This window comes from Halichondria panicea, chromosome 1, assembly GCF_963675165.1.
Source record: "Halichondria panicea chromosome 1, odHalPani1.1, whole genome shotgun sequence".
Lineage (NCBI taxonomy): Eukaryota > Metazoa > Porifera > Demospongiae > Suberitida > Halichondriidae > Halichondria > Halichondria panicea.
In genome coordinates, this window is record NC_087377.1 from 5,514,649 (window position 1) to 5,537,456 (window position 22,808).

Below are 22,808 nucleotides of genomic sequence, written 5' to 3' on the forward strand. Positions count from 1 at the left end.
GAAATGTCAACTGAACAAGCTAGCTACAAGGTGGTTTGGTCAGTTCAGTGCAGAAAGGTTGTTCATAGTACAACCTGGAAAACAGTAACAACCTTGCATTGTGCATGGTTGTCATTCTGTACAATTGATTTACAACCTTGTAAAATAGTTGCAGCAACATTGCGTTCTGGTTGCTCATTTTGTAACAACCTGTTTCAGTACAACCTTGTACTGAAAAGACATGGCAAGTGCACCCCAATTGGAATTATTTTCATATCTTGAATGTCAGCTGTCTAGCTAAGAGCAGGACAGACCTACTGCATACTAGTTTAGCTAACTCAGACTACTCTATAATAGAACAACTAGATGTTTAGGTTAATTTACAAGCCAAAATGAATGACACATCTATTGGTATCTCTTGAGGTGGATCGAAGAGGAGTCAGTAGGAATCATGCCCTCCTCCAATGTGCACCAAGTTGCTGTAGCTGTCGTGAGACTGTAATGGTTGGCCAAGAAGTACTATGATGCCAAAATTTTAAAGATGTCCAGTAAGTAGCATTCATGATATTAAAAGCCAGACAAACGAGTGCTGCGCTGTGCATGACATATAGCCTCGCTATATGTCATGCTTTCTATCAAAAGTATTAGAGTGTTTTAGTACTAGAGACTTAGTATAGGGGGAATTCTATAATGAATTTGAATTTGAAAGTGAATAATCTCTATATATCTATATCCCTTTACTGGTCAAATTGTTGTAAATTTTACAACAACAATCTGGGAGGGAGCGTGCTATCAACTTGTGAATGTTGCATGATATTGGATTCTGTGGCAGATTGGATAGTATCATGAAGGTGATTATCCTTTGAAGTTCTGCTGAGTTGTTCAATTAGGACACTAAAAAAAAAAAAAAAAAAAAAAAGGTTCATGTATAGGACTGAGTAGTATCCATTGGTAGACCCTCTGGACTATCTTGGTAGCCATAGACTATTTTCGAAGAGGAAGCAGCAATGTACACAGGCACTTCACAAGTGGACACAAGCTCTACAATAGTCTACATGCTTGCTAAGCAGCTTACAGTTCATTTAGTCTAGAGAGTAGATTACCACAAATGTGTGAGTAGTTGTACTTAAATGTTAATATCTTTTGATTGGAGCATTTCTAAGAAATGATGTTGATACCCGTGTGTAGATGAATGACTGAACTACAACATATCCAAAAATGTTTCCATGGAAACATAAAGTGGTGGGTTTGTGGTGATTAATTGAACAACAGCAAATTGTTATAGTGGGTAATCGGTTAGAGTAATAAAACAGTAATCTTGTACAGCTAAGGTCCTAGACTTCATCACATAATTGCTCAATGGTTTAGATATCCTGGCCATCCCTTTATGGGTGTTACAAATGTTCACAGTGATTATAATTTATGATTTACTGGTTTTTAGGTGCACTTTTGGTTAGAGTAATAACTTTTGAAAAATTAATAGCTTAGCTTTCAAATTTCTGTAGTAAGTTTACAGATAAATGGGCTACATTTTGATACCAAGAACATCCTATATGCTTATTCCATTGCTGAGATAACACTGAAAAGCTACATAATTTACTATTTTCTACTGTTTTGATGACATCAACAGCTGCAAACCACAAACCAATGATGCTTTAATCAACCACAAACGTAATGAAGAGTGGGTGTACAGTTATTGTACGCCCACTTACGTGGTTAATTAGAGTGTCATCGATTTGTGGTTAGCAGCTTGTGATGTCATCAAAACAGTAGAAAATAGTAGAATATGTAGTTTTTCAGTGATATCTCAACAATGGAATAAGCATAGAGGATGTTCTTGGTATCAACATGTAGCCCATTTATTTGTAAACTTACCAGAGAACTTTTAAAGCTAAGCTATAAAATTTTCAGAAGATATTACTCTAACCAAAAGTGTACCTAAAAACCGGTAAATCATGAATTATAGACACTGTGAGCATATGTAAGACCCATAAAGGGATGGTCAGGAAACCTAAACCATTAAACAATTGTGTGATAAAAGTCTAAGACCTTATCTGTTTAAGGTTAGTGTTTTATTACTCTAACCGATTACTCACTATAACAATTTGCTGTTGTTCTATTAATCACCACAAACCCACCACCTTATGTTTCCATGGAAGCATTTTTGGATATGTTGTAGTTTAGTCATTCACCTACACACGGGTATCAACACCATTTCTTAGAAATGCTCCAATCAAAAGATATTTACATTTAAGTACAACTACTCACACATTTGTGGTAATCTACTCTCTAGACTAAATGAACTGTAGTTGACCAGAGTGCAGCTTTTAAAGGCCACACATATATACTTCCATCGAGGCAGCAGCAAGGCATAAAATCGATGGTTAGTTTGTGCACAGCCATTGACCCACGCCCATCTCTACAAGCCATAGCCCGGCGATAACATCAAGCTAATTTGGTGGGTTGGGCTCAGATGCAAACTAAAGTGATGGAACTGTTCCAGGTTCCAGATTGTGTGCGATTGACCTGGAAAGGGATATATAGGGGTATGTCTGCAAGAGCTCACACAATTAATGGCTACTAAATAGAGTAAACAATGGAACTTCGAACAACACGGATTTTCGAACGATTTAGCACCACGGTAAGCAAAAACAAACAGCGTTATGCAGAATCTGACCTAGCCTCGAATCCACGCCGATTAAAATACGTATTTTAATCGGCGTGGATTCGAGGCTAAATCTGACCCTACACAAGCCGACTTACATGCCTTAGGAACAAGCTGGGTTGAATATCAACGTCGTAGTTCTTGCAATGATGACGTAATAATCCAGAAAACAAAAGTGTGCGATAGTTGGAATTTCGAAAAAAAGTAATGTATCCCCGAACCGAGGTACTTGCCGCTTTAATTAGCTAATATCGAGCTTCCCATCAGCTTTAGTATGTCCTATTTAGTATGTAGTGAACATAAGCAACACTAAAATTACTTCACTGCTACTCAAAACAAACAATAAGCTTTCGAACAGTAAGTGCTGAATCAGCACTTTTAACACCCACGTGGATGGTTGTATACAGCAGATTTTATACAACCATCCACGTGGGTGGTAGGCATGAAAAAGAACTGTGTGATCATATGGAAATCTCAAAGTCGATATATGAAGCACAACTTGTTGAGGAGTTTGCCCACAACAACAGCAACAAAATCTACAAATACATAAATAGTGTTCTGCACAACAACAGCCTACCTGTAGCAATGCATCTCAATTCTCACACTGCCACATCTGATGCAGATAAAGCTTCTCTCTTTAATGAGTATTTCGAATCAGTCTACTCCAATCCCACTTCTAATGCCTCCCATACCCACACTCTCTGTTCAGGAACCTCTGTTCTGAATAATATTGCCTTCTCAGATACTGAAGTATACACAGCCCTCTCAAGTTTGGATCCCTTCAAAGCCTCAGGAACTGACGGTGTATAGGTTCTAGGATACTAAAAACATGTTCCCTTGCTCTTTACCCAGTGGTACATCATCTGTTTAAAATGAGCCTGGCTAGCTGCAAGCTCCCAAAGGAGTGGAAATTACACTGCATTATCCCAATATTTAAGTCTGGGGACAAAAGCCTTATTTCAAACTACAGACCGATCTCCCTTCTATGCTCGATCTCTAAAGTTCTTGAAAGGATTGTGTATGATAAGGTGTTTGGGTTCATTGGCCAATCAATATCGAAATCCCAATATGGATTCCTGAGGGACCACTCATGTCTGCAACAACTATTCTCTTTTTTGTCATGCGTTGAAAAGTCCCTAGAAAGAAGATGCCAGCACGACACGATATATCTTGATTTCCAAAAAGCATTTGATAGAGTACCCCATAAGGAACTTCTCTTCAAACTCCATGATCTGGGGATTTCCGGCAGATGGTTTAAAGAATACCTTACTTCTAGATGGAAAATGGTACCATCAATGGTCACCACTCAACTCTCCTACCGGTATCTTCTGGAGTTCCGCAAGGAAGCATCCTTGGGCCTATGCTTTTCCTGGTTTATATCAATGATCTTCCTCTTAGCATTAACTTCTCTAATATTCATATCTTTGCAGATGATACCAAATGCTCTCATCAGATGAAATCAACCTCAGATACAATTGAACTACAATCAGACCTTGATATGCTGAATGATTGGAGCAACAAATGGAACCTCTCTTTTAATTCTCAAAAATGTGTGTTGTTGAAATTCTCTAAAAACCCCTCACTCTTTATAAACTCCTCTTTACTTCCTTTCGGGGAGGCAGATCTCACCAAAGGAGAGTCACAGAGACCTGGGGATAATACTGCAACAGGATCTGGGCTGGCACAAGCATTATGACAGCATTTCTGCTAAGGCATACAGACAACTAGGTTTACTCCGCCGTACTTTCTCATCATCCAACTCAGTATATACCAAGAAGAAGCTATATATACCTGTCACTGGTTCGCTCACAGCTGTTGTATTGCTCACAACTTTGGAGACCAATGCTAGTCAAAGATACTGAAGCTCTGGAGCGTATTCAGAAGAGAGCAACAAAGTTTATCCTAGGCAACTCTGATGGTGACTACAAGGAAAGACTAGTGAAGTTAAAGTTACTTCCTCTGATGTACTCCTTTGAGCTGGCAGACTTAATGTTCTTTGTTAACTCATTTAAAACAAAACAAATCGTTTCTGCATTACAGATTTCGTCTCAATATCCTGTTCTAACACAAGGTCATCTGACAAGCTCACCCTCCGTCACACCAGATCAAGCCACAATCAACACCGTCATTTCTATTTTAACCATCTGCCCAGACTGTGGAACTGCCTACTGGCCATTGATATGTCTCTCTCATCTCAATGCATAAAGACACTGATCAAGCGATTTCTATGGTCCCACTTTGTAACTCATTTCGACCCCTACAACATATGTTCCTTTCATTTTCTCTGTCCCTGCGGTAAATGCTCTACAATGGTAATTAGTATTCGTTTGTGAATCGCTTGTTCTCTATAATCTATCTCATACTGGGCAATCTGACTAGTTTCAGATTAGCCTTCAGCTGTACACTCACTATGTCCTGTTTTTTTGTAATCACCTGTATGTATGCTGAGAAACCATAATTATTATTATATTATATTATTTTTTCGAAATTCCAACTATCGCACACTTTTGTTTTACGTCATCATTGCAAGAGCTACGACATTGCTATTCAACCCAGCTTGTTCCTAAGGCATGTAAGTCGGCTTGTGTAGGGTCAGATTCTGCATAACGCTGTTTGTTTTTGCTTACCGTGGTGCTAAATCGTTCGAAAATCGGTGTTGTTCGAAGTTCCATTGTTTACTCTAGCTAGCTGCTCTTTTCTGACTCTTGTAGCTAATAAAAAGCTAGCGCTTTAGTGCAGGACTATATCATTACTCATAAGTTGAATAGAAACTTTTGTGCAAACAAATGATGCTACGAAAGCTGCAATAGCTTTCAATGTGAGTCAAACTAGCCATAACTCAAGAAAGAAGCTTTAAGTTTGTAATCTACGAATCAAAATCCAAGAGAACGTGGCTAGAAGCCTATAATTATAATAGAAACTGTTAGTTTTCGTCGCATTGCAGCATTTACAGCCACAGTCACTGTCAGCTTTACCGTGTCCCTCTTGCGGCTACGCCTGAGGCATAACAATGTTGAATGTATGTCTTTAAGATTTTGTACAAATCATCATCCCCTATACCTCTATACGTCCACCCCTCTTACTCATCACGAAGCATAGTGATAGATATGGTCCTATAATTATGACACTTATAATTATGTATAGGCCGCCAGCACGCAAAGAAAGCTGTGTAGTAAACCATGCACTGGTTAATCGATGCAGTAAACGACAAATGTCGCCGTGCCATGAGAAGGCAGCGTAGTGGTGTATACTGTTTGGAACTCAATCAATCTCTCATCATTAATCGATACTCAAAGAGACTATAATATAGTTTGCTTAATATTATACTTTGTAATACTATACTTTGTTCTGTTATTTATTTTTTATCTCACTCTTAATGGATTTCACTGTTGAACTAGGTTGAAACTACCTTGAAACTACCTTGTTGCAACCCTGTTAGTAACCAGGTTCAAACCACCTTGTTGCAACCTTAATAACCAGGTTAAAACCACCTGGCTACAACCTTGAAACAAGCTTGAAACAATTTCAAATCCATGGTTCTGGCAAGGTTGCTGCAACCTTGCCACAACCTTGTAAGACTTGCTTGTTTCAACCTTGCCACAAGGTAGTTATTTCTGTATGGGTGAGTATAATTATTGTTGTACTTCAATGTCAAGATTGATTGTGCTGATACTATTGTATAGGTGAATGAATAAGCTACAACATTGATCAAAAATATTTCCTCGAAAGTTGTTGTAGTGGAAAATCATTTTTGGTGAAAATGGGGTGATCGTAAAAAAAATGTGTGTAACATCGATTATCTCCAAAACTAAGTACCGTATAGCGGGTAATTTTCGGGGGACAAAATATTCATGGTTCAGCAATGTTGAAACATTTCGTGGGTAATATTTTCTATACGGTATTCTGGTCTTATTAAAAGTTAGACACTAGTTGATAAAATCTAAATGGGAAGTACATGGGAACACCGGACCAAGTCCACTGCTGTGATCGGAGCAGTAGATTTATTTTTTTAATTTAAAATTAATTACTCACCACACAAACTCCCTTGCATCAAATGAACCACCCGATGTTGCACCATGTTTTTTAACACACATGTTTATCATAATGGCTATATACAATCTAGGGTAAGTGCCTCAGAGCAGGTATACTATGGGACTTAGTATACCTGCAAATTTACTTAGCATACCTAGTATTTCGTTGTCAAGTAATTGTATTGTATAGTCAAGCGGTTTGCGCATGCGCACGCGCACTATAGTATCTAAATGAGTTAGGCACTGTTTTGGAGGTGTCCATTTGATTTAGAAACCCAAAGGCACTGATTTAGTATCCCGAGCGTAGCGAGGGTACTAAAGTGGCTGAGGGCTTCTAAATCACATGGACACCTCCAAAACAGTGTCTAACTATTATTTATAAAATTTATTCAAGCTTACTCCGTGAATATAATTGTTAGACCTTAGCATAAGATCTTCTTCCAATCTCTCCCTAACCGAAACGGCACTCAAAACTAGCAATTTTAAGCACTGCGGAGGATGTGTAGATATTTTAAGCAACATCGAACCTTTCATAAGATAGCCTAACTATCTATAGATGTTTTGACAAAGTTCCAAACCTTAGCCAGAAACCATTGGTCTTTTCTCTCCCTAACCGATTATCCACTGTAACAATTGTTTACTGTTTTATGAATCACCACAAAATCCCACCACCTTATGTTGTTGGAAACGTTTTTTTGGATATGTTGTAGCTTATTCAATCACCTACAAAATGGTGTCAGCAGAAATGTTCCATTGATAAGATAATGAAAGCACAGCGGGTGCTGATGCCTCGGTGGAGGTGCCAAAGCTACATAACATAATACTAATAGCTAGCTTTTATACACACATTTATCATGAAGAACATTTTTAATTTTGCTGCATGCAATCACAGGGAAACTCAAATAGTGGGTGATAATTGTTATTAAAAGCGATCGATGCCAAAAGTTCAAGTCTAAAATTAATGGCTGCAAGTCAGCAGAGCCTTGCAGCTCTCTTCTCACTCTTGCAGCTACCAATAGCTAGCATTCTAGTGCAGAGCTAACTACTAAGTAGAGTAGCAACACTCGGTGAACAAGTTTTGCTACGGACTCTTCTGAAAAGGCTGCAATGGCATTCCAAGTAAACAAAACTAGGCATAACTCGAAAACGAAGCTTTATTTTGCAAATCCACAAAATAATAGCAAGCCAAGAAAACATGACTAGAAGACTAGAAGCCTATATAGAAACTCTTACTTGCACTTCATTGATCCTTGAACAGCTGAAATAGTCTAGTCTACACACACGCACGCACACACACACACACACACACTACCGTATACCTCGCTTGCGCATGCGCACCGAGGCATAATTATTTAAATTTAAGTACAACCAAGGGCGTATGAGAGAAGAGGGCGTGCAACAGCTTGTTATTATTTACTGGAAAAGTACAGTAATATCTAATGTGGCATGTCTGATTTTGTGTAAAGTACATGTAGCAGATAGCTATAAATAGATCGAATAAAGTTTTTGCTTGCACGTTGGACTAATAGTGAGTTGCTTGCCCTCTTCTCTCATACGCCCTTGGTACAACTATACTCACACATTTGTGGCATTCCACTCTCTCTGGATGCACTGTAGTGACTTGAGATTGCCCTTAGGGGCAGTGTATGACTGGGATAACCATACAATTGTGTATATGCAGTTTGTCATACCGTAAATTTGTAAAACTGGCCACTTTATAGAAATGACTTGTATGTCTGTGTGTATACTTATAGGATCATCATCAGAGGAGTATCCTAGCAAAAACGAAACAGTAGAAATTGCGAAATGGTCGTCCTCCAATCTCATTACTTTGACTGGAGATACAAGTAAGTTACCTAACACTCGCTTATTGCCCGGTGAGTGGGAAGATCAAAGCAATCTAGTACTCTGTATATATGGCATGTTGCATCACTATTGAATTATACCATAGCAACCAAATATTGTAGTCCAATATAATTATTATGGCATGTTCGACTGTGTGTAAATGCAGTGGATGAAATCTGTTTTTATGCCTCAAGGCGTAGCCGCACGAGGGATACGGTAAAGCTAACTGTATGTGTGTGTGCGTGTGCGTGTGCCTGTGTGTGTGTTTGCATGCGTGCCAGCTGTATATAACTGCTCAACGGTTGCAATGCGACGAAAACTAACAGCTTTTATATAGGCTTCTAGCCACGTTCTCTTGCATTTTGATTCGTGGATTAGCAAACTAAAGCTATTTCTCGAGTTATGGCTAGTTTGACTCACAGTGAAGGCTATTGCAGCATTATCTGTTCGCACAAACTTTCTATATTCAACTTAGAGTTAGCCTTGCCCTAACACTATAGCTGTTTGTTAGCTATAACAGTCAGGAAAGAGCTGCAAAACTGCAGGCCTATAGCCAGCCTCCTGCAGAAGTATAGTAGCCTTCCTAACCTCATTGCAGATCCACCCCTTTTTTAATTATTCATCGACAGGAAATGCAAAATACTCAAACACGAAGAAATACCATTGAAAATCTCAGGATATTCTAGTACAAATGCCATGTACCCTTTCAGGGGTGTACACTGGGGTACATGGCTGTGGTCAGGCTAAAGCTCTCCCTCTACCCTAAAGCAAACTACTCTAACAAATTGTGAGAATCACAAAAATGTGCGAGGGGGTACTCAGTTGTAAATGGGTTGGATAATAGCGTAACTTGTATAGGTGTAAGCCACCTGTACCATGGATATCTATTGTGTATTACCCTCGTGCAGTTGTATAATTATGTATTCCCTCAGGGAATTCTTGAAGACCATTCATCAAGCCATCAAATTCAACTGTTCACTTTAGTACTTTCAATATAATAATAATTCATCAACGTATGTATCACATGACAATAAACTAATAGAACATAACACTCCCCACAGTTGACGGCCAAGTCAACTATAGATCTAAAGAATAAGTGTAAATAATCATAGTTATGAGTCTTCGGTTAGAATTCGAATAATCTCTCTTGCATTCTTGGCAGCAATACGTCTCGATCGACTTCGAGGAACTTGTTTAACGGTTGATCGATCAGAAACATTGTCGGCATCGGGACTTTGTCGATCAGAATCATTCATCGAAACTTTGTCGAGCAGAATCATTGTCGGCTTCATCGGAACCTTGTCGATCAGAATCATTGTCAACAGCGTCGTTTCCTTATCGTGAATCTCGAGTGGGTATAGGAGCTGAAGTGGACGCCTCAGCAGAGTAGGTCGCCGATCGGCAGACGCTACTCTGACTACAGCACCTCGGGTTTGGCCGTCATTCCCAGTTATCAGACTTTCCACTTTGGCTGGTTTCCAAAACCCCCGTGGTTTGCCGTCTCCCGGTATCAGTACCATGTCACCCAAACTGATCTTGTCACAGTGTTTCCCGTGACGATGCGCCTCTCGGAGCTCCAGGAGATACTCTTTCTTCCATCGTTTCCAAAAATGCTCTAATATTGTGTTCAAATGTATCATCCTCTTTGAAATGTCAGATGCGACAACGTTTACATCTTCTCCTAGCTCTTCGTTGTGGTCATCAGTCTCCGACCAGTCATCAGATTAATTGGATGCTGTCCATGGAAATATAGGTGAGCGGACGTGAGTTTACAATCATTTCGACTTCAGTCGTAGCCGTCTGTAATTCGTCCAGAGTCAACCTTCCTCTGCCGATGGTTTTCCGCATACACCGTTTGACTGACTTCACCATCCTCTCAAAGATTCCTCTCCACCATGGAGCTTTCTCTAAATTGAAGGTCCATTGCATTTGAGGCAACAATCTCTCAACTTCGGGGTGTTTGAGAATATCACGCAATATCTTGGAAGCGGCCTTGAATGTAGTTCCATTATCTTAATGGGAAATCCTCTTCTTGCTGTAAAGCGTTTAAAGCACCTTATAAAGGCTTGCGTCCGGAACGACTTCTAAGTGAATTGCTCGTACGACGCAACAGGTATATAGGCATATTTATACTTTGGATTCCCTCGAGCCCTGGGAACTCTTGATGTACAGTGGTCCGGCGTAGTCCACACCAGTGTATGTGAACGTGGGAGCTTCTGTTACTCTAATTGCCGGCAGTGGGGGTGCAGCTGGAGGGTAGTGTGATCTTCCATCGTATCGACGACATGTAACGCACTTTCGAATTACCATTCTCACAAAGCTTCTGCCACGAACAATTCAAAACTTATCTCATACCTCGGTCAGAGTCTCGCAGATACCATTGTGTTGAATTCTGGAGTGAGCGTCATGAACAATCAGCGTAGTCAAGTAATGTTGAGAATCCAGAAACACCGGGTGTTTAGTCGCAATTGGGAGGTCAGCATTCCCAAGTCTTCCTCCGCATCTCCACACTCCACCCACGTTTGTCCATGAACAGGCCGAACTGCTGTTGCCAGACCTTGAACAATGGTTTCCTCCTGAGCTGGCATCCTTGATCCAGTAAGATTCGGTGTGCTGTAATTCTTCGGGATTGGATGGCCTAGGACGCTTCTTCATCAATTCAATGAACCGCAGAACATACGCTGTAACTCGAACAATGGAGCTGAAGTTTTCGCACTTGATTACTGCAGAGATCCATTACTAATAGGGCAGCAGATACCTTGGTCTTCTTCTGTTCAAGCTTGCACGATTCTGGCATCTCTGCCAACTCCGTATTGTCCGGGACTTCTGTTTGGAGCCAACAGGGACCATATAGCCAGAGTGAATTGTTTCTAAGTTCAAGAGCATCAATCTCCCTATAGAAGGGATATCGGCAGGGTTTTCCTTGCCTGCACAATGTGCCCATTGGCTTGTCTGCGTTACACTTCGGATCTGGTTGACACGATTTTGCACAAATGGGTGAAATAGCTGGGCTCGCCAAGCATCAACTCCAGTGATAGAGCTTGGGACACATTGTCCATTAGCTTACTTAGAAGCAGTGCAGAGAGCAGCTCTAAACGGGGAATGGTCTGAGTCTTGATGGGAGCGACCCGTGTCTTGCAAACTACAAATTTTGCAGAGCAACCAGAAACTGGCTTGCAGTGAAGGTACACAACAGCCGCATATGCTGTCTTTGATGCATTACAAAAGCCCACAAGGCTCCAAGAAGTACTGTCAAAGTAACACCTTGGAATGGTAAAGGGTGCACTATATGCCGTAAACTAGACACTAAGGTTCGCGTGTGGGAGAGGTTCGTCCCAGTCCACCTTTTCCTCGCACAACTCTTGGAACAATACTTTAAAACCCATACACTCTGCTAGCAATGCCAACAATGCTTCTCTTAGTAGGGTCAAGCTGATTAGCATGCAACGCCAATTCATTCAAATCAACTAAAAGATAATCATTAGTGTAAGCCCAAAATCTTTTGTTCTTCGTCATCCATGAGCTTGCTGGATCCGAGGGTGGTCTAGCCTCGATTCCAGGCCGCTCTTCCTCGAAGAGAGGGCCTGGTATCGACTGCTTGCGCATGCGCTAACCATTAGCCAGATACCGGCTAACACAGGATAACAACGTGTATGCTCAGTAAACCAAAGACGTCACAACGAACGGAAGTGGATTGAAGGAAGTAGATAGAAAGTTCGATTGAAGGTTTCTAGCCCATCTCTGAGAAAGAGCTGATAGCTACCCGTAGCCTGCTATGCTAACAAAAGACCCACAGCCTGCAACAGTGTGGATGACAATCGTCTGAACGGAGTGAAAGCTGACAATAGCCTAATGGACAGGCCACGCCCATCTAATACTAACTTTGGTGAAAGTCTACTACATGTATACTAAGCTACTGCTACTGGCTCTATCAGAAAGAAAATAGTTGTGCATAGCTGTACAACAAAACTACAGCTTTGTCTCTAGCTAGCTAGCTAGCTGGCTAAATAGCTCTGTGTATGACTTCAATACTTTGTCAGAATATTTTCGTGATAAATTCAGTATTATAGGACATTTTACGGGAACAAATATCCAATAATGTTGCGCATGCGCAAGCAGTTAGTAGCAGGCCTTCTCTCTTCAGGGGAGGCTAGTGAAGGAGGCTAAGGGTGGTCTTGCTATACGATTCTTGGTCAACATTAATTTTGGTTGTGAGGTTCAGACAAGCTTCCTGTTGATCGATCTTCGCCTGCAGAGACGTCGAGTTTGTTACAAACTTTCTTAGATTGAAGCCACCAGGCTTGAATAGTGACTTTGACTCGAGATACAGCTGGTAGGCTTGTTCTTCATCTTCAACGCCGTAAGCGATGTCATCGACGTAGATCGACCGCGAAATCCTTGCCACCGTTTCTGACATAGTGCCAGTGTGTTTCTTCAAATGGTGCCAAATCGTGGCGTTCAGCAAGAATGGGCTAGATGACACCCCAAACATAGCTCTCTTGAAGCGAAGTGTGATGATCTTGGGTGTATCCTTCGTGATGTCATCAACCCATAAGAACCTCAACACGTTCCTATCATTTTCCGCCACAGAGACAATGAGGAAGGCCTTCTCTATGTCTATATATGTATAAAGTTAATAGTATGGCTAAGAGTGCAATATGGGATTAATAGCACGAGTAACAAGCAATGCTGCGCGGCCAGGGCAACCTTATGGACTCAAAATCTCAAAAGGATATCCATTATGTTCTGTCTGAACTTCGGTCCTGCGTAGAGGCAGTCGTTTAGGACGGTCCATCTTGTTTGGCAGAAGCGTTGTAAACCACTCTCAACTTAGTAGTAAGTTTGTCTTGTCTGATCACGGCGTGGTGAGGGATGTATGTAATGGGTAACACCAGCTAGAGTTTAAGTGCTCTGACTCATCAACTTCATCCACTATTCCTCGGTTCTTGATAGTTGTGTCCTATTCTTTGAGAACAGATGGTCGCTGTTTCAAACGATGTAGCAATCCGAGCAGTCATCTCTTGCTAAGTTCGTAGTTGTCAGGAAGGGTAGGATGAGTCTCCTTCCAGGGAAGGCAAACTTTGTAGCGACAATCATGAAAGGTGACACTGTCGTCAAAATTCTCAAGACTGCCAATTTCCGTGGCATTGATACCGAGGGATTCCAAATCCCAGAACATGCCTTCGTTAGTCTTCACTTCTTGTGCATCAATTTTCAGAGTGTGAGCTGTGATTACATTGAGTATATCCGTCAGGGCCACAGGTGGGACCTGACAATACCCATCCAAGGTGGGTTTCAATGGCAGTCGGACCACTTTCTCCTTGCACAACCTTGCCAGTAACGATTTTCCAATAGTGGTCAATATGTCGACCGGCAGCTCGCTTTTTCCATCATCAATATTAGCGAAATCGAGTAGAGCTAAATGTTTGTAACTTGTCTTGCAAGTAGAAATTAGTTGGGCCAACAACGGTTTGCATATCAGTGGTACCGACAGGAGGGGAAGCTCGATCGCATTCCCGTCAACAGTTTTCAGTTTGATTTTACCACATCACACATCACACACTCGCTCTTGTTCTTGTTCAGATCCAGTTAACATCCTCTGTTGTTTCAGAGTAGGTATAGGTATAATGCTTCTTGTACTTGCTTCGTGATATAAGAACGTTGGCTACCACCATCTATAGAAGTATTCTGATCTTTGTGACAGACTCTGGTTTTGTTGGATTGTAAACATCTGCCTTGGCCGTTTGGAGCAATACAGTATTAGTGCTGTTCACACACACTGCTGTCGTGGTAGACGAAACAAATGCACCTGATTGTGGGTTGAGCTCAGGTGGGTGTCCAGTCGGGTTCTTCTCGGAGGGATGCTCTCCCTTAGTATTGGCCTTCATACATATGCTGGTGTGATGTCTACCTCCACACTTGCGACATCGATTTGAAGAGCGACAATCCTTGCTGACGTATAAACAGATAACATCTTCCTGATCTCCTCAAAATTTGCTTCCTCTCGGTAGGGCTTGTTACAGTTCCACACTCGTTGGAGAAATGTATTTTTTGACAATAACTGCACTGTGAGATGCTACTCGGGGAAAAGAATGTAGCCGTAGTTCTGTTGGACGGGGCCGGTTGCTTGGGGACTTGACTTGTAGAAAGCGTAGCTCTTTCTCGAGCCTCAATCTCCCTTTCTCGAGTTGCCTCAACAGCGTGTCCAAGTTCCAATCGTCTTCCTCCACTGCTCGGCTAACAATCAAACGCAGCTCAACAGGCAGCTTCTGTAGTAGTACCCAAGTGAGTAAACTGCCATAAGAAGTTGAATCAACTCCGAGTGATTTCAATCCTCTAACTTGAGCCTCAAATAAATGTCGGAGCTCACGCAACTTGTGTGGCGATGACACCTGTTCGAGATTAAGGAGAAAGTCCATGTGTTTGGTTATAATCTGTTGTTTATTCCCGAATCGCTTCTTGAGAATGGCCACGGCTTCTTAGTAATTTTCAGAAGATAGTGTGAGACCAGAGATGGATTCAGAAGAATAGTTTTCAACAAGGGATCAAATAGTTGAACTTATCAATAAACTGTTGTGAATAGCTGATTCGAAAGAATCCCAAAACGTGGTCCACTTGGTTACGTCACCATTAAACGGGCGAAAGCTAGTTTTGGCAACCTAACTCGTGCTGCATGTTCATGTTCTCAGACGATTACCGGACTTCTAATTCTAGTTCCGGCTCGGTCGGGTGTCAGATTCATCACAGACGGGTACGGGTAATTGCAGTACTTGTAGAGGTTCACTGTTGCGGCGTAAACTCTTTCCTTGTAAGCATCTGCCTGCTCAATCTCATCTTCTACTGCGGTATCTTCCACCAAGTCCAGGATCTCTCCATCTAATTGTTTTAGAGTGCTTAACTTCTCTTCCAGGCTGAGTTTGAGTTGTAATAGTACGTTGACGTCTAATTCTGTTGTGGGATCAGCCTCATTAATCACCTCGCTGACACGATTCACCATTCTTGTAGCAAATGCTCGGTGTCCACAACGGATCTTCTTCTTCTTGGGCAATGCCTCGGTCATGTTCTCGGCCTTTGCCTCGTCAATCAGTCGCGACAATCACAATCATAATCACTAAATGGCCTTTGCCTAACAATCACAATCACAATCACAATCACTAACTAGCCTTTGCCTAACAATCACAATCACTAACTGGCCTTTGCCTAACAATCACAATCACTAACTGGCCTTTGCCTAACAATAACAATTCACTAACTGCCTAACAATCACAATCACACAATTACAATCGTTAATCACAATTACAATGCTCGTCCGGTTCAAAGCTCAATTTATATGGTCGTCAAAGCTCAAAACTATTAACCTGTTCAAATTTACAGTACCTCACTCTATCCAGATGAATCCACGCTTCCAGTTCTCGAGAGTACCATCCGGTTCGAAGGACCATGTAACGAATGCTTCTTTGATATTGCGTACCTTCGAGAACTGTTCTATATAGGTACTTAGGCTCAACTGTTCACTTTAGTACTTTCAATATAATAATAATTCATCAACGTGTGTATCACATGACAATAAACGACCTAATAGAACATAACAAAGACTTTTTGATTCTCACATGACATAATTATGTTGCACTCGGGTATATACTTCGTCCACTTCCAAGTTTATATTGTCTTCTTAGATCTACTCATGTCGTTATAGATTCTTCTCTGTTGCACTCAGTTACTCTGTTTTCCAAGCTCTCATCTGTTGCATCTAGTATCATGTATATATATGCGAATTACTACTGTTTAAACGAGTTTGCAAGCTGCGCTGTGCTAATGCGCCTCTCGCCATGTTATGCTTTCACTCAAAAGTATTCGAGTGTTATAGGGAGAATAAGCTTTTTTCTATAGTGAATTTTACAAAAAAAGTGAGTATCTCTATCTATATAACCAGGACTCCTGATATAACTGAGAAGGAAAGACAAGTGTACATGCATCTATTATATAATTATGGTATCATTGTAGTGTTTTGTGTTTTGTGGCGTACCAGGAAGATTAAAATTGATTCTGCCAGGATCTGGATCGTCTCACGTGTGGGGATGAGTGCGCATGCGCATTAGATCCACTGTAATAAGGGGCGTGTACGTGTCTGCAAGAGGTCAAGTTCACAAAATTAATGGATATATATACTAAATAGCTAGCTGCTTTAGCAGCTCTTTTCTGTCTCTTGTAGCTAATACAAAGCTATAGCGCTTTATGCAAGGCTAGAAACTTTGTGCGAACAAATGATGCTACGAAAGATTTTGAAGAGACTGCAACAGCCTTCAATGTGAGTCAAACTAGCCATAACTCGAGAAAGAAGTTTTAGTTTGCTAATCCACGAATCAAAATCCAAGAGAACGTGGCTATAAAAGCTGTTAGTTTTTGTCGCATTGCAACCGTTGAGCAGTTACAGCTGGAACAGACATGCACACACAGACACACACACAGTCAGCTTTACCGTATCCCTCGTGCGGCTACGCCTCGAGGCATAATTATGACACATAAAAGTTATTATACTGACAATAATTTCATAAACAAGGATACGTGAGAAGTATAATTATGCAGCCATGGTTGATAAATATAGTCTCTGGTCCTTAGTTTGAAGATCTGAAGAAAACACGAATTTTTTTAACATCACTATAACACCTGAATAACTGCAATTTTACAAAGGCATGCTCCAACATCTCTCTATTACACGATCTGACCAAAAAGCATGGGAATAAGACCCACAAAAACATTTTCAATGTGAAAAATTGCTAGGATTGGCCAGGGGAAACACCAAAAAGCGAAGAAACCAAAAAAGCGGGCAAGAGCATAACTCCAATCCGATCAACGTCGTTCATTACTATGGCATCCAGGTAAGGCCACAACAAGAGGTATATAGTTTTGTTTCTGGTCCATCCACCGCTTAATATTTCACTGGACTTGTTTTCAGCAACACACCTAATGCGCATACGCAAACCACACCCATTCACTTCAGACTGTGTGGGTGTGGTTTGTGCATGCGCAATATCACATTATTAACAAGACCGACAAAACATTGGCAATGTGAAAAATTGCTAGGATTGGCTGCAGGGGGAAACACCAAAAAGTGAATTAAGTGACATGCATGGGTGGTGCTAAATCTGGAGCAGTCCCGGACAGTTGGCACCTATATGCTGAAGTGATTTACCAGCATCAAAGTAGAAAGCTAGAATTGTGGTTTGTTGCTTCTTATAATTCTATAGATGTATGTCAACAGCCGAGAGTTAGCACTTCAGTCCTCTAGGTGTTGTGTATAGCTTTGACACATCCACCGAGGCATCATCATAATTATGATATCATGTGCATGCATGTAAGCAATACCAGTACTAGCTTTATGTTATGTCAGTGGCATAGCCAGGATCTTTAGAAGGGCAGGGCTCAAATTGGTTGAGTTAAAATAGAGCTTTGAATTTTCAATATGCGCGTTAGAAGGCACTGCCCACATTTCAATTGCATGGCATCATTCTAGTAACTATGCTCACGATGATTCAATCTAAGTTGGATAAGTATTAAGGGGGAGAGGCTCTACCCCGTTTATGAAGCATAAAAGGGGGGCTCTAGCCCCGTCAGCCCCCCTCTGCCTGTACGCCATGCATTGGAGGCATCTTTCACAACATCATAAACACCACCTAAAAACAAAAATTTCCCATTTGCCCCTCCCCATATATACGGATGAAACCCTGAGTTACTGAATAAAGCACTCTTTCACAATAATTAACGTTAGTTCCTCCACCCTTCAACTCAGCTCTCCCTGGTGTTGAAGTTATGGCCAGCACCTGTGTGATCATTACCAACTCACCCCAAACCTTCCACTGGGTTGGCTATGGGTTAAGGCTCACCATACCCCAGGGATCCCTGCCACCTGGTGTTGACCAGTGTCAACTAGATATCAAGGTCAGTGTAGCGGGACACTACCAGTTTCCCAACAATTTCCAGTTGGTTAGTGGTGTCTTCTGGGTGCGACCTCATCCTTCGGGTCGATTCCAACAGCAGCTGACAGTCGAGATACAGCACTGTGCCAAGATGAGTAGCTCCACCAAGCTCTCATTTATGAGAGCACATTGCTCCCAAAAGAGTCTGCCCTACACATTCAAGCAGCTCGAGGAGCGTGGCTCGTTTACAGAGTACAGCTTGTACGGTTGTTTGGGTGTGAATCACTTCAGTTCACTTGCAATAGCTGCAAAAGATGATGCTGATCTACAGTATATCGCCAGTCTACACTACCTAAAGGCTGACCCTCGGACCGTTGAGATTTATTTCACAATCAATATGGATGATGGAACACATAACGCTGTTAAGTGACAATTTATGGTGTTTTTTGTATGCCTATAATTATATATAAGTATTATAATAATTATATATAAGTTCCACCTTTGAGCTCATGCATTTAATATAGGCTTCATGCACACTTTTTTTAGGAAACACGGAAGTACTTTGAGAATCTGGGGGCGAAAGAAAAGCTTAATATGGCAGTAGAGTTTGACGACTGTAATATTGCACTGGATATTCCTTTACCCAATGGTGTTGAAGTTGACGAATGGAGTCTAGTACCACTTGTTCTACCCAAGGTAATGCTTGCATGTAAATTTATTTTTAATGCTGATATTATTTGCAAATGTCACAGATATTCAAGAAAAGGGTCGACTCATTCGAGCCAGGAAGAGCTGTTCCATCCACGAAGCTAGTAGCAACACTCTCAGAGAGTTGGGATTGTAAGGTACCAAGACGCTCACACCTGACAACATTGAAAGGAGCCAAGGAGCCTATTAATCAAATGCTGATTATGTTTGATCCAGTGGATCTTAAAAAAGGTATTTTGGTCTTTTCAATAGTTGTGCTAACTGTTGAATGTTGAGGTATTTGTCTATTGCAATAATTATATACCTATGAATACTCGATCTATCATTCTCTCCTGTTCTCTTTAATTACACCAATTCATTGCTTAATTCCTGAACTTTCACTGCACAAAAAAGAAACTTTAAGGTACAATTGCATTGCAGTGCTAGGATTGGCCGGGGAAAGCGCCAAAAGGGAATGGCTTTAACACTACATCTATTCCTTTACTGCATACATATATAGATCCTCTAGCCTCAGACCAGCACAAAAGATTATCGACATCAGATGAACAAATTGAAACTCTGTCAAAGCGTCTTAAGAATGATATCACTGTACAAGGTATGGTCTATCATTACAGTTCAGAATGAATGTTGCAAGCTGCGCTGTGCTAATATGACTCTCGGTTAGTTATGCCTCGGTGCGCATGCGCAAGCGAGGTATACGGTAGTGTGTATGTGTGTCTGTGTGTGTGTGGATCTAGGATTCTTGAAAGGGGGGTTCCAGGGCTCTGAGCGGGTCAAGGACTGTTAAATTTACCTAAAAAAAAGGTCGTCACTTCTTCTAAACAGTGAGCATGCGCATTAACACACTGACTTTTTCCTTAAAAAAAGGTCATCACTTTTCATGAAGCAGTCTGCATGCACTCGACTCGCTGGAGAAGAGTTTTTAGCCTTCATAGTCACTGAAACTGCACAGACAAAGCTTCACAGGACTAACAAGGACTAAAGGTAAGTGAGAAGTGCATATGAAAGCTAGTAAGAAAGAAACACTTGCTAACTAGTTGCTTGAGCCTCCCACTCACTTCTTTCTCAAAGGGGGGTTCAATTGAACCCAAAGAACCCCCTCTGGATCTGCCACTGGTGTCTGTCTGTCTGCATGTGTACACTGCTATACAGCTGCTCAAGGATCAATGAAGTGCAAGTAAGAGTTTCTATAGGCTTCTAGTCACGTTTCCTTGGATTTTAATTCGTGGATTTGCAAAATAATGCTTCGTTCTCGAGTTATGCCTAGTTTTGCTTACTTGGAATGTCATTGCAGCCTTTTCAGAAGAGCATGCACGTAGCCAAACTTGTTTACCGAGGTGTTACTACTCTACTTAGTAGTTAGCTCTGCACTAGAACGCTAGCTATTGGTAGCTGCAAGGGTGAGAATAGAGCTGCAAAGCTCTGCTGATGGCCATTATAAATTTTAGATTTAAACTTTTGGCATCCATCGTTACCCACTCTTTGCAGCAAAGTGCAAAAATGTTCATCAAAGCTTTATGTTATGTAGCTTTGGCATCTCCACCGAGGTATCAGCATGCTTTCATTTCAATTGTTTTGTGTTACGAATGTTTGTGACAATGAACGAATTTATAAATAAACCAATTAGTGGTCCAGGTCAGAGGTCAGAATAGCCACGTGATCTAGCAAAACTTTGTAATTTTTTGTGGTGTGTTGTGACTCTGTTTGTGGTCAATTTTTTTTCTTTTTTTTGGCTGCCACCCTGGTCTGTTTTTGAGGATTAAAAATCCGTGAAACATAAGATCAATTTGGTGTGACCTAATAGGTGCATACTGGTAAGCAGACCAAGAGCCTTGATAGAACGCGCATGGTTTTCTGCAAAGTTCTCTGCCCAACAACTGGTCTCCACACTTCTTTATAGATGTTAAGTCTCTTTCACTACCCGTAGTTGTGTTACTGCTGTCAGATATAACTATAGACCTCTTGCAGACAAACGATCCAGCTATAGCTAATGAGGATTTGCTTTATTGAAATGTGGGCGTGGTTAATCTCTATAAGCGCATCTGGATACCGTATAGCGCGAAATGTTCGAGGGGCTTAATTTTCGCGGATTTCGTGGGTTAGAATTCTATACAAAAATTAAGTCCACGAAAATTGTTCTTTAATTAGAATTACCTGCTATCGTGCAAATATTTAAAGGCGTGGCTTCCGGGTAAGCAGCCATTCCGCGAACGTTGTGCAACGAAATGGTTTTTAGAGGCCAATCCACGAAATATAAGTGCCTCGAAAATTTCGCGCTATACGGTAATAGGCGCATAGAGGCTTGCTTTTTTCCCTATAGGCGCATGCGCTTACTATACGCAGGGCCGTAAGAACCAGGGGGGCTGGGGGGGGCAACTACCCCCCCACTCTGAAAACCAGGGGGGCAGAGGTGCCCTGGTTTCAGACAGTGAAATGGGGTGGGGCCCCTCTGCAGAGTCCAACAGATCCACAGTCGTCCTGCATGATGATGATAATATTATATTTAGTGCCTTTTAAATGCATGTGGTTTGTTGCAACAACACTGTACAGTAACTAAAGTAAGTTGATCCACATGCAGCTGAAATTTATATAGCTAGAGCTCACTATGGCACAATATTCATTCTTTTTCTCTTCAGTACCTCAGCCTGCCCATGATTAAGAAGGTAGGCGAACTAAGACCTTCTTCACGAAGCTCGATGAATTCACAGCGTCTATTCTTACTTTATATACACAAGTTGCTAACTGATTCGCTTGACTTTGAAGTCGTTGCTCGTGACTTTGCTTCCAAACACATGTCGAATAAACTATTTTGCTATAGCTCTCACATGCAGATTATTTCATTTATGTCTTTCTCCTGTTTATCTCTGAGAACATACAAAATGTAAAAAGTTCGCCTCCGGCAGGACGGGAGAGGGAATTTCCCCCTTCCGGACCCACCCCCTGCGTCGCAAGTAGAGGGGCCATTCCTTTTTCTGCCCCCCCACCTAAAAAATCTTCTTACGGCCCTGATACGGTATACCAACTCAACAATTTTTAGGTCTTACGCCATAATTGTAATATTTTTTCTGCCGCTTATAAAAAGACGTGTTTGTGGTCGTCTATATATACTTTTTGGCCTATAATAATTATTACACGTATGCATATAATTATAGCTGTATACTGGATGTATAACTGTCGCAACTGTAAATACAGAGACCAAAAATTGAACTGTAGATCCACCTGTGTACTAAAAGTTTGCACTCAAAACAAAGTGCGCCATTTTGCAAGCGTAATTCCTTTTTTCGAGTGCTGCATGTAATTACATCAACTATGATACTATCATTGGAACAAGCGAAGCAAGCATGCATGTATACCTAGTACGTTGTATCATGGACCGGCACAATAATTGTAACTATTAATGCTTTTAATTTGGTACTCTGATTTACCAACTTCCACGCAATAAGCCAGCTAATTTACACATCCAGCTCAGAAAGGAAACAAGGACTCCTGAGGTCACACACAAACAGCATGCAGCTAACTTGATTGCTATAATTATAAGCACTATAGGTTGTTTTTCGTCATAAAATTGTAGGTTATATCTACTGCTGCATGCATGTGTGTATCATTTTTGGCAGCAACATTGTAAGATGCTGAACTTTATCATGACAATTATATACAATGGCT

General features: G+C 41.2%; 1 protein-coding gene across 7 annotated transcripts in view; it reads left to right on the forward strand.

The window, feature by feature from the left end:
• Positions 1 to 22,808, forward strand: part of LOC135334925 (uncharacterized) — a 52,012-nt gene that overhangs the window by 25,076 nt on the left and 4,128 nt on the right. For all 7 annotated transcript variants that reach the window (XM_064530300.1, XM_064530308.1, XM_064530318.1 and 4 more), the window contains 4 exons: positions 18,311 to 18,858; positions 18,984 to 19,133; positions 19,190 to 19,376; positions 19,645 to 19,740. In XM_064530300.1, the coding sequence (XP_064386370.1) occupies positions 18,311 to 18,858; positions 18,984 to 19,133; positions 19,190 to 19,376; positions 19,645 to 19,740 (981 nt within the window). The remainder of the gene's footprint in view (positions 1 to 18,310; positions 18,859 to 18,983; positions 19,134 to 19,189; positions 19,377 to 19,644; positions 19,741 to 22,808) is intronic.